Source organism: Carcharhinus amblyrhynchos, chromosome 3 (genome assembly GCF_965287045.1).
Source record: "Carcharhinus amblyrhynchos chromosome 3, sCarAmb.v2.hapA, whole genome shotgun sequence".
Classification (NCBI taxonomy): domain Eukaryota; kingdom Metazoa; phylum Chordata; class Chondrichthyes; order Carcharhiniformes; family Carcharhinidae; genus Carcharhinus; species Carcharhinus amblyrhynchos.
In genome coordinates, this window is record NC_137326.1 from 42,608,962 (window position 1) to 42,621,553 (window position 12,592).

General features: G+C 35.7%; 1 protein-coding gene across 1 annotated transcript in view; it reads right to left on the reverse strand.

Moving 5' to 3' along the window:
* Nucleotides 1–2,100: 2,100 nt before the first annotated feature.
* eif4e3 (eukaryotic translation initiation factor 4E family member 3) overlaps nucleotides 2,101–12,592 on the reverse strand; it is an 86,346-nt gene continuing 75,854 nt past the window's right edge. The window contains exons 3-7 of the mRNA XM_080183574.1: nucleotides 10,207–10,301; nucleotides 10,040–10,100; nucleotides 8,061–8,127; nucleotides 6,437–6,592; nucleotides 2,101–4,369 (exon numbers count right to left, since the gene is read on the reverse strand). Coding sequence (XP_080039700.1) covers nucleotides 4,323–4,369; nucleotides 6,437–6,592; nucleotides 8,061–8,127; nucleotides 10,040–10,100; nucleotides 10,207–10,301 — 426 coding nt within the window. The 3' untranslated portion in view covers nucleotides 2,101–4,322. The remainder of the gene's footprint in view (nucleotides 4,370–6,436; nucleotides 6,593–8,060; nucleotides 8,128–10,039; nucleotides 10,101–10,206; nucleotides 10,302–12,592) is intronic.

Here is a 12,592-nt window from a genome sequence, read left to right on the forward strand (position 1 = left end):
GGTGGTTATTTTCCAAACGTCACTGGAATCCGGGGAAGTGCCGGAAGATTGGAAAGCGGCTAATGTTACGCCGTTGTTTAAGAAGGGTGCCAGGCAAAAGGCAGGGAATTATAGGCCGGTTAGTTTAACGTCTGTTGTGGGTAAAATGTTAGAATCCGTCATCAAGGAGGAAATAGCGAGGCATCTTGAGGGGAATTGCTTGATAGAGCAGACGCAGCACGGTTTCGTTAAGGGGAAGTCGTGTCTGACAAATTTACTGGAGTTCTATGAGGATGTGTCTAGGGCGGTGGATAGAGGAGAGCCGGTGGATGTGGTCTTTCTCGATTTTCAGAAGGCGTTTGACAAGGTACCTCACAAGAGGTTATTGCAGAAGGTAAGGGGGCATGGAGTTGGGGGTAGGGTGTTAGCGTGGATAGAGGATTGGTTGTCAAATAGGAGGCAGAGAGTGAGGGTTAATGGGTGCTATTCGGATTGGCGGTTAGTGACTAGTGGAGTGCCCCAGGGGTCGGTGCTGGGGCCTCAACTATTTACCATTTATATAGATGATCTGGAGGAGGGAACTGAGTGTAGGGTGTCAAAATTTGCTGATGACACCAAGATTGGTGGAACGGCAAATTACACGGAGGGTGTGGAGAGCCTGCAGAAGGATCTAGATAGGCTGGGCGAATGGGCCAGGAACTGGCAAATGGAATTTAATGTTGGCAAGTGCGAGGTGGTCCACTTTGGTAGGAATAATGGTAGGAAGGACTATTACTTACGTGGCGAAAAACTGCAACAGGCGATGGTGCAGAGGGACCTCGGGGTCCTTGTGCATGAGTCGCAAAAACCCAGCCTGCAGGTGCAGCAGATGGTCAGGAAGGCTAATGGGATGCTGGCCTTCATAGCGAGGGGGATTGAATATAAAAGTAGGGAGGTCTTGTTGCAGCTGTATAGGGCATTGGTGAGGCCGCAGCTGGAGTACTGTGTGCAGTTTTGGTCGCCACACTTACGCAAGGATATTTTGGCCTTGGAGGGAGTGCAGAGGAGGTTTACTAGGCTGATACCGGAGTTGAGGGGGTTGAGCTATGAGGAGAGGCTGAATAAACTAGGCTTGTACTCGTTAGAGCTTAGAAGAATGAGGGGAGATCTCATTGAGACGTATAAGATGATGAATGGGATAGATAGGATAGAGGTGGAGAGACTCTTCCCGCTCAGAAAGGATAGTAGGACTAGGGGGCACAGCCTCAAGATAAAGGGGGGGCGGTTTCGAACGGAGTTGAGGAGGAACTTATTCACTCAAAGGGTGGTGAATCTCTGGAATTCTCTGCCCGTTGAGGTGGTGGAGGCTGCCTCGCTAAATATTTTTAAGTCGCGGGTTGATGGGTTCTTGGTAAGCGAGGGGATTAAGGGTTATGGGGAGAGGGCGGGAATGTGGAACTGAGCCACGACAGATCAGCCATGATCTTATTGAATGGCGGGGCAGGCTCGAAGGGCTAGATGGCCTACTCCTGCTCCTATTTCTTATGTTCTTATGACCACCTATATTCTAGAGGAATGCTAAAATTGAAGTTGTTACAATGGAACACAATAGTCTCAGCTGACCGAGAATGAAACATTGCCAAACTGTGTTTAGCTTTTTAAGTCAGGAAGTTGCTGCAATGCAAATAATACAATATATTGTACAAACTTATTTTTATTCAATAGTTGCTGTCAAAAGAACAAATTTCAGGACTGGCATACATTGAGTAGAGTCATACTATTGGGATGACTAAATATCAAGCTCCACATCAGGCTTGATAACCTTCAGCACAGAAGACCTCAGCTCTTACAATATCTTTTAAACAATCTGATTTCATATCTACTGACTTCCATGTTAAGGCAATTAAACAAATTAAACTATATTAATTTCTGAATAAACAGGCTAACCAATTCTAGAAAAATACTTTAAAAAAATTCTAAATGTCACATCTCTTCTGAACATCACCCATTATTAGCAGTGATTTCTGTATGGTGACATGCAAATATTCAAATAGGACTTTAAGAGCAAAGCATTCTCCAGAACTATGACATTGCGCGTTTAAAAATAATTTATGTTGTTACAACACAATAACCAACCATGACTAAGAAATAAAAAAATAGTTTTTATTTTCAAATCAGAAGAGAATACAATTTAAAACTGGCCAATGGCTGACCAGGGTCCCAGTAGATCTGGATTTAAATGTTTGGAGGTTCCATATCCAAAACTCCAAAAATAGCACATTAACATTCACATATCTGGCTGTCACAGAACTTTCTTATGACTGTATGAAAAGCTAAGAAAGTATTAAACATGCTTAGTGACCCATTCATTCATGAAGAAATAGAAATTTCCTTATGATGATAGTGAAGTGTATAATTTTCACAGTTATGAATTAACAGTTTGCTCTGACTGTTATGACAATGTTTGTGCTTTAATCCATTGTTCACAAAAGAGATCTGGGTATTTTGAGATAAAATAGCAGTTGTTTACGTTCTTCTAAAAAAAAAATCAACCAGTGCGCAGGAAATAAAACAACAGCATGAAAACTGCAGTAACTTCAAAGGGTCTTATTTCTTTTTCCTTCAGTAATACACAAAAATAACTACTTGTACAAACTCAAGAAGAATTCATAATTTTTGATACTATTTAATGTGGATTATGTAACATATAGGAAACCAGCACAGTTCTGAAAAATCTGTTGTGGATTTACTGTATGTAATGGAAAATCTAATACAGAACTCACTTTTACAAAAACTCTACTTCCTAGTCTTTAGGGGTATATTAAAGCAATTTTATTGAAACTACTGTAACTTAAGGGCAAAACTTGTGCAATGGATTCTGCAGAACTTAAATCCTGATGGTCTTAATAGAGATGTAATAATTGATAGTCCAGTCTGGTCTGACAAAAGTATGGCAAATTTTCATGTAAATTGTTTATTATACATAAACAACCTCTGATCCTGAGAACTGCATGTACCTTTCAGGGCAATTTAATTATAACTTCAGGCAAGTTGTTTGGATTCTGAACAAGTTCCATGGCAGTTGGGTAATCAGAATATCCTATAGGGTGCCCACATGATCTTATGAACAGCTTTCATATTAATCTGTTATAATTACCATGATTGCATTTACTATCAAGGCAGAATTACTACATATAAATATATATATAGTATTGAAGTTCATAGCAGTAAACACTTACATTTACACTTACATTGTGCAATTCCAAAATAATATTTGGATGTTAATCTTGTTTTGGCATGGCATGTGTACATTCACAGCTTTCTCTTTGCCTCTCTTCAACATTTCTCAAAACCTTACAAGGGAATTCTTTGGTTCCATAGCAATGAAATGTACAATATGCACCATACAACACCACTTACTACAGCAAGTACTGTAACAGAATAAAAACCTACTGCAACACTGTACTTCTTCACTGCATGCTCTTTTTCTATGGACAGGAACGAAACTGGTTTAAGGTGCTGTATAAGAAAGAATTCTCAAAAATTTCTGATTTCAAATAAGACTTAAGATTTTTTAAGCAAGTGAAATAGATAACCAGCAAAGGATTACAGTTATAGATTCAAAATTCACTGAAGACAAACACTTAAATACATTGTAAACTGAATTACCAAATGGCCTAAAAAAAGGTGCTGGAGAAAGTTGTACAATGTAAGGTAATGAAATAGAAAACTAGATGAATTTTTCAGACAATCTGCAGAATTTTCTGCTGATGGAACATTTGTATATCAGTGCGAGCATCCACAAGACCAAAAATTACAGTGACTTACATGATTATGCAGTGCAATCAATTTTCTAAAGAAAAATAGGAAACTATGATCCACTAGATAGAAATATGCCACCATAAATCAGGTTCAACTACAACCTATGTGAAACAATATTCCTACTTCGATACTTGTTTTCAGATTAAGCAGCGGATCTTATGTGCATATTAGCAACCACTTGTTAAGTACAATACATATACTTAAACCTAAAATAATTATAAATCTCATGCTTGAAGAAACAGGAATGCAGTTAAAAGCAAAAATAAGTTATCTAATATTAAAATAAAGAATATAAAATCAATAGTGAGAAACATTTCAGCCTTTAGAGAAAGATTTTACCAAATACAGATATTGATACAAGTCACATAACTGTAATATACTAAGATGGCAATATTTCTTTCCTTTGAGAATTAGTCACCTGATTTTTTTATAATTTCATCAACAAACTTCTATTAGAATTCACCATTTTGGTGGGTAGAGTCCAACTCTCTAATCTTGCATACAAATAAAATCTCTCAATGCAAAATGCCTGCTGTGAATCATTATGGCTTTGCACGACCACCTTCAAAAGCATGGTGTTCCTCATGAGCTGAAAAAGGATGTGGATAATATTAATTCAATCTCTTGTTGCTGTCTTAATTATGACACAATACAGTACAAAAAATTAAAATACTAGATTACTAAGTAATCTAATATCTTCTAAATTTCTTCAAATATGTTCAATCTCTACCTATAAATAACTTATCAACCTACAAGAAAAGAATACCTGGTAATATCATGCCCTGAAGAGTCAGATGATATTTTCCTATAATTCTACATTGTACTCAAGGAAGCATTGTGAAAAATACCCTTCCTGAGAAGACTGCATTGGAATTCCAATGCAAGATAAATGAAATAGAAATATGTCAGAAGTTGTTGGGTATGAAAATCTTTTTGATGATCCAGGTAAGAAAGGAATTTCCAAGTGCCTTACATTCATGTGAAGTCTCAGAATTTTCAGTTTCTTGTTCTGAAGGTTAGGTTCATCTGTGAAACAGACCTATTTATTAAAAATCAACTGGGTTGCTTTGGTAGGGCTGGGCAAAACCTTGAATGCTTTCTTGGTTGAAAGTAATCTACTTTCAGTATTCTTGCAGCCAGAATAGCCTTCAGCAAATGATTTGCTGAGCCTTGTTTGAATCTAGAACAAGGATTGCATTTCCAAAATTTTGTTGTGATGGTAAGAGTGTGACTGGGGCAAATCCATACTTGTAAAGCTGGAGGTTAGCGTTGGCCTGTTGTCATATGCGCAGAGGAGTGAGAAGTATGACAGGGGCTTAAAAAACTGATTATTGGGGTTAATTCAACTAAGATAGGCCTTAGTGGGTTGCTCTTCAAAATAGCACTGCTGCAAAAACAGCCTGAGGATTTGCAAGAAACTCAAACCTCAAAAGAAACATTTTCTCTGCAAATACTATGACTGTACAATATGTTTTCTTGATAAATACATAATTGATTAATGATTTCATTATTTTCTACTGTGGAAAACAAATATATTTTGTCAATGACCAGAAAAAAGAATTGAAAACATTGGCTAGAACAAGGTGTTATATACAACCCACTGGAGGGAGACTGCCTGATCTCGAAAGTATAAATTTCCTAAAGAACAGCATGTACAAATAGAATATATTGCTACTGATATGTCCATCAGGAAACTAAGTGATTTGATAAGAAGTCATCATTATGAGATTTGTTCACAATTTAACACACAATTTCATTTCATCTACTTAACAGCACAAATGTCATAGGTTCCTTACCATCTCTGGTTCAGAGCAGGAACTTAAAAAGTTATGATCAATTTTCAAGAAGCATTATTCTAAAGGAATTTTATCTGTAAGGTATATTTTTGCCCGAATGATCTTACGTTTCTAGTGAATCAAGTAAAGAATTCAGGAATATTTCCAATTCATAAAAATCATCATTACAACTTTGTTTGCATTAAATGTTAGAAAAATGATACATAGATGTTTAATCATATTGATTTTTATTATTTGTTCATGGAATGTGAATGCAGGCAATGTAGTATTTATCTTTCATCCCTGGCTGTCCTGAAAGCATCAAGAATTAACCATATATAGGCATCATACACAAAGCAAACCAGGGTAGAGGTGGCATAAAAACTGAAATATGCAGCAAGTCACATTGCATAAGTGGCAACTGAACAGAATTAATGTTTCAGGGTGAAATTTTATTCCCACAGATTCTGCCTAATTTGGTGAATTTTTCAGTTTTAATTTCAAATTATTTTGTGTCTCCCTAAACAATTTGCTTCCCTGAAGGAAGTTTTTACTATAATCCAATATTTATTCTGTCAGGATTTGTATTATGATCTGTAAGTTTCTAGTTCACTTCCACCAGTTTCTCCGAATGCTTATTTTCACGAATATTCAGTATAAAACACGATCAAGCGCTTGCTGAATAACATCTGTTTAAACAATAAAAATAAAATAACTCAGTATTTGAAGATAAATTAAAAAAAACGTTAAATAGAAGCTGTTGAAAAAATGTATCTGTGTGACCTTGAGCTCAAATCAAAGTAATCTTTAAACTGCCAACTTGAAACTCAAAGCTTATAAGTATAGTTTCATAAAAAAAGGTACTTAGACATTATACTCACGTTTATAAAACACTGCCTTAAAAGTTACTTTTGGGAGAAGTTCATAAATCTTTTGTATAATAGTTACTTCATTTGCTCCAGCAGCATTTACATTCCAAACTTGAACAATGTCTTCACGATCCCTGACACTCACACTGACACCAACTACCTCATCATCTGTTTAAAAAAAAAGTACCACACGACTGTATTTAGTAACAATTAAAGCTGTATTCCCAAATAGCTGAAGTTTTTTAATAAAATGCCTAATTGCCATTAAGCAAATAATATATGGAAGCATGGAAGGGAGGAGACAAAGCTGCTTCAATATAAAATGCTGTTGCCATCAATTTAAGCCAGTAACAATCAAAATTAAGGAGCCAGTTGCAAGAAAAGTTGATACTGTTTTTGGAAAGCTCACAAAACTAATTAAAACATCCTGGTCATCCACTGTCTAACTTTACAAAGGAGGCCTCTTTGTTATATCACTCTGATTTTAGTAGGGCTGTTACAAGATTTCCACAGTGCTCAAACCTAATACTGGAAATTTAAATTTTCTGGCAGATGAATAATTTTGAACAAAATGATCCTGTACTGCTCATCACTGGCCATGAGCGGAGGTACAAGAGTGGTTAACGAACACAAGTGCGGAGCAAGCAATAGGAAGAGACCCAGGGAAATGGGCATATGGGAGGAAATTAAATACAGCATAGATGGTAGTCAAGAACCATGCACATTACAGAGCAAGAGGGAAGTGAAGGACAGCAGCAGGATACCCAAGTATGGAACAGCAGATGGTGCTACTGGCAATGGGGTCGACAGCATGTCATACAACATTATAAAAGCTAAGTTAGGACTAACCTGTTTGCTTTCGTAATTTTGCTTGGTTTTATATCTGCAGCACTCAAAGGCTAAATTCTTTTTGTACTATGCAATTGGTCCTGCACTTCTGTTTTGAAAGGGGAGCTAATTTTTGTCCCTAGTATTTGGATAAGTGTTTTAACTGTGCAAAACAGCCAAACTACAAGAGGAAGAAAATAATATTTTGTTTTCTCAGTTGATGTACTAAATTAGTCAGAATTGTTTATGATCACAGTCTGAACCAGAAACTCTCAAATAAAATGCAATCTAGAGTCAGATATACTTATTGACACATAGAAACAGATGAGACAGAGACTCTCGCACTAGTTTCCTTTCCTCTCTCACTTCCCAAAGGGGTTGCATACAAAATTCACTTTCTGATAGGGTCAGTGGATGCAATCAGAAGCATGATTGTGGCCAATTTCCCCACTTGACATTTTTTTTGGGGGGCCAGGCAGGAAGAGTTGTTGGATAAAAAAGGCAACAATACACATTACAGATATTCCTCCCAACAGTATTCTTTCCTCAGCATGAATTAAAATGAAATGATCAAAAAAAATTTATAGAAATTGTTCAATTACTACTTTTAGATTTTTCTTTTGAAAAAACACTCCTTTCTCAAGGCATATAAAACAATTAGCTTATGTTGAGGGAAGAGGAAGCTTGGTTTTCTAACAAATTTGCAGCAGTCTAAATGCCTGTTTCTAATCATGAACAGCTTTGAAATAAAGACAGTCACAAAAACACTAAACTTAAAAATAACTGTCACTGTTAAGGCTCATCTTACCTGCTGTACAGCAATCTACAAACTGTTCACCAATTGTGGCCAGTAATAATTCTTTCCAAACAGCAGCCTACCACGAGAAACAGATAAAGAATTCTTATTAGACATGTCTTTTTAAAATGATCTTGTATGAAGAAACTGGCATAAATAAGCTCAACTATGACAGACCATGTCAAACTGATTAATTGCAAGTATTTAAGCAGGGAGTGTAAATTGCAAAAACAGTCACAGTGCCAGCTGAATTTGTCTGGAATGTAAAGTAATACATTGAATCTAAATAAACGTTACATTGTTAAATAGCCAAAACAATCATATTAATAAGGATGGTTTTGATAAAAAAGAATAATCTATAGCAATAAGTTCTGCATTCAACTGGAACTGGGCTAGTTCTGAATTTCAATTTAAAGTGTAGCTATTTGTACTGCAGTCAAGTCTATAAAAGATAGTTTAGCTACCTTCAAATGTACTTGATCCATAAGTGTAATTATCCTCCATCACTACAGACAAGGTAAGCTTTTCATCCAAATCACATGGGCCCCGATCTCTCATGTGATTTATATCTGTAATGTGATTTGCCCTTCCTACCCAATACAGGAGTATTCAGTGCTGAAGTGTTCAGATTTGAGATCGAATTGTTTGAATACAGCCCAGTTATTTCTTCTCTGCTTGCATGCTTCCAGCCTCCCACAAACCAATCAAAATTTGATTTTCAGAACTTTTAAATAGGAAAATATTTCATTCCTAAACATATATCTTTTGCTATATATATATATTTTTTTATCACAACTATCCTCTTGATTATCTTATGTGATGCCCATTTAGATTCAATGCATTGTTTTAGAATTGGCAGTCTGCAAAAGTCCTTACAAAATTAAAGTTGCAAAATTTGCCGTGAAATCTTTCTTGTAGGTGTAAAGGAACCTTTGAACAAATTCCATCTTTCCTCATTCTACTTTTAAAAAAAAATCAGTATATTAAGAAGTTACTAAATGGCTTTGAAAATAAACTAAAAAATCTGCTTTCCTCTACCAACTTTATAAATATGACTAATATCAGAAGCAAGGAAGAAAACTCATTTAATGTTCCAATAGTTATGGAGAGATTTAAAGCAAGTACCTTTTATCTATACATTGTCAACTTGTCCCACCACAATTTCCAATAAGAAAAAAAAACTTGCATTTATTTAGTGCCCTTTCTGACCACACAGGTAGTCCAAAACACAGTACAGCCAATGAAATACTTTTGGAATGTGGAAAAGTAGGAACTGTGCAGCCAACCTGCGTAATGTAAGGCCGCTCAACCAAAAATGTGATAATTGGATAATCTGTTTTCAGCGATGTTGGTTGAGGGATAATCATTAGCCACAACACTTCAAATAACACAATGGGATCTTTTATCTCCACCAGAGAGGGAAGATGAGGCTTAATTTAAATCTTCATGTCTATGCTGTAATGGAAACTTCCTATATAAAGTTGTCATGCGGTAATTACACCCTTGTGCTGGTGGTGGCATTGTAGTGCCTTTGTTTATAACCCCATTGCCTTGGCTAGTATTGCTGAAAGATTGCTGTGCACTTAAGTGTACTATTCTACTTTCCACAGTAACTGCACATACTGCTTCAATCTATCACTCGCTTCCTAACCCCTTTTCATCTCAACATTTGATTTCATCTTTACTTCATATGCATAATGTCATGGGAGATCAACTGATATGTTACTAAAGTTTTGATGTCATAAATTCTAATTCCTGTTATTATGATCTTTGGTCACACTGCTGACATTTACTGATCAAAAATGTTCAGTTTAATCAGGAAAACAGTTGAGGTAACCCTCTATCCTGGGTGGCAATGCAAAATTGAGTTTCTCAAGCTTTTCTCACAACTCCATCACCATCTTGTATGTTTAAAACAAAACCCGATAAACACAAATATTTCTGAGTATGGACAATGTCACATAGCATTTCTTGTTATTAAAAATACTTACAGTGTGTTCTTTTGAGATTTTCATTTTCCACAATCCTCCTTTAGCATTACTTTCATCTTCCCTATGGAAACCAGAAAATATAAATTTAATGCGCTGAAAAGTTGCTTGGCTGAGCATTCTAGACTCGACACTTCTTTAGATATTTAATACCATAGCCAGTGACTTACCATAATGGCCGTCTCTCTCCTCTCATTAAGTGGTAACTACATCGCAGGGGCAGGCTGGTCACTGCAGGAATATTATTGTAGACACTCCAGAAACTCTGGTGGGAGAGGGAGAAATGCAATTAGTCTAAAATAAAAAGTTCACAAGAAAAACATTGCATTTGATTGGTAAACAACCTATAATCCCAAATTGCTTCTTAGATTTTAGTCAAAATGAGTTAATTTTATTTTGAACTACATTTTACAATAAAATGACTCATGCAAGAAACAAACATTTAATTATACCATAAATATTCTGATTTACAAACTGGATGAAAAATAGACACCACATTCTCAAAAAACAAATGTGCACACCTAGGAAATCTATATTTTTAAACTGTTTTCAAACAGAAATCATGCAGCATTTTGCAACCTTAGTGTATTGTTTCTTTGATAGCCCAATAAGATTGATTACTTGAAATTCATGTGCATATAATCCAAAGACAGCAAGATCAATTGTAATTTTGTATATGCATTCAATTATATGATTGCTATTGCAATTTTTAGTGTACTAATAAGCAAGTTGGTCACAAGGTGTTCTAGACATCAGCTATGATTGCTTGTATGGTCATTTAGCTGGAGAATAATTTCAAGAGACAGAAATGTCTAAAGCAAGAGGATGTATGAAAATAGCCCATTTAAAAAAAAACTACAAAAATAGTTATGATACATTAAATGCATCAGGTTTTAGGACATGTCAGAAATACAACACTCTGAAAACTCAGCTGAAGCCTCACAGTGTTGTCTGCTTGAGTGATACAGTAGAAAAATGATCTGCTAAAGCCGGAACTTCAACAATGCCTTAGAAGAAAATGCAGAAAAGAGGATAACAAATAAATGCTTCCTCAAGTTTCTTTTCTCTCTCCCCTAATATCAACTTCTGTGAGCCATGAAAGCTCATGTGAGTCTTACTGTATTGTTGTCTTCATTTTAACTTAAGAAAGTGAAAATATAATATTTCATACAAGAGAATAAAAAAATCTGATTATGAGTTTATCCCACCATTCCAATTACATTAACATCCTCTCAGCCAAAAATATTTATTCACAGTGAGCTTTTTGCTGAGCTAATAATATTCTCACCAGTGTAAGTTAGTCGTGTGGGCTAAAATTCCTCTCTATAGGTCCAGACCAGAGTGCTGGCTTTGAACTCTGCTGAGTTTTGAAATTCGTTGGGATAATTAAGTTTGTTGGAGTGTCCTTCCCTCACTGTATGAGTTGTGGGAGTCCATAAATCATTTGCTTTGCAGGACTAACTATGCTAATATCTGGCATTAAAATGGTTCCTTAAAAAGGTGAACAGTATTGATACTGTGGCCTGTCAGACTTAGTAAGCCTACAAATCCTTCACAGGATTCACTGCCTCACAAGATGAGCGAAGGAAAATGTGTGAAGATATAAAAGCAAATAACTAATATTTACTACTACACCATTATTAATTGGAGTGTTTGTAGAAGCTACTGTTAAAATTCTGCCTCTGGTCAATACAGTACTGAATAAAACAGATTGAGTCAAGTTATCTTAGTTAGAGTAGTGTGGGTGGTATTAATGGCCTTGCATTAAGAAGGGCAAATACAAATTCAACCAATGATTGTTTAAAAAGGTGTTGAGCCAGCATAGAATTAGGCCATGCTGTGATGCATCCTACATTTTGAGCCAAATGAAACATGGTTATTTGACCAAAGTAGTGAAAGATCCACAGAACCACTGTCAGCAACTTCAAGACAGGAGGGAAGAAAGATTAGGAGAAATTTGATTCAAAGACTTAAGGATGGCAACATTTTTGTCCTTTTTACTACACCATTTTCAGTTCTGTCATCCACAAGTTGCCAATATATCAGAATTAAGATAACTTCACTACATACAATTATTGAAACAATTAATATATCTTTATGAATATTTGATACACAATTAATTGCTATACTGGATACAGTTAAGTTGAACAAAGAAATTATCAGTAAAGGTGAGACTTGGACAGAAAATTAGAAACCATGGTCAAACAAAGTGATCTCTATGGATGTGAAACATGGATGCAAAAAGAGAGGGACACAGAAATGTTACAAGCCTTCAAAACATGTACTTATATCAAAGTCCCCGTGGGCCATTAAGACAAGACTAATGAATACAAGCTTAAAAGCTCACAGTCTATGAGACTGATGATTAATCAAGATAAAGAAAAAGGAACTCTAATTTGTTGGGCATGTGAAAAGACAAGAAAGAAACCAGGTAGGCAAAGTGATCACATTGGGAAAAATACAAAGGAAGACAAATGAAAAACATAGTTCATGGTTTAAGCAAAAGGGCAATATTATGAATCAAACTGGCAGTATTACTTTAATGGTAAGAATTAT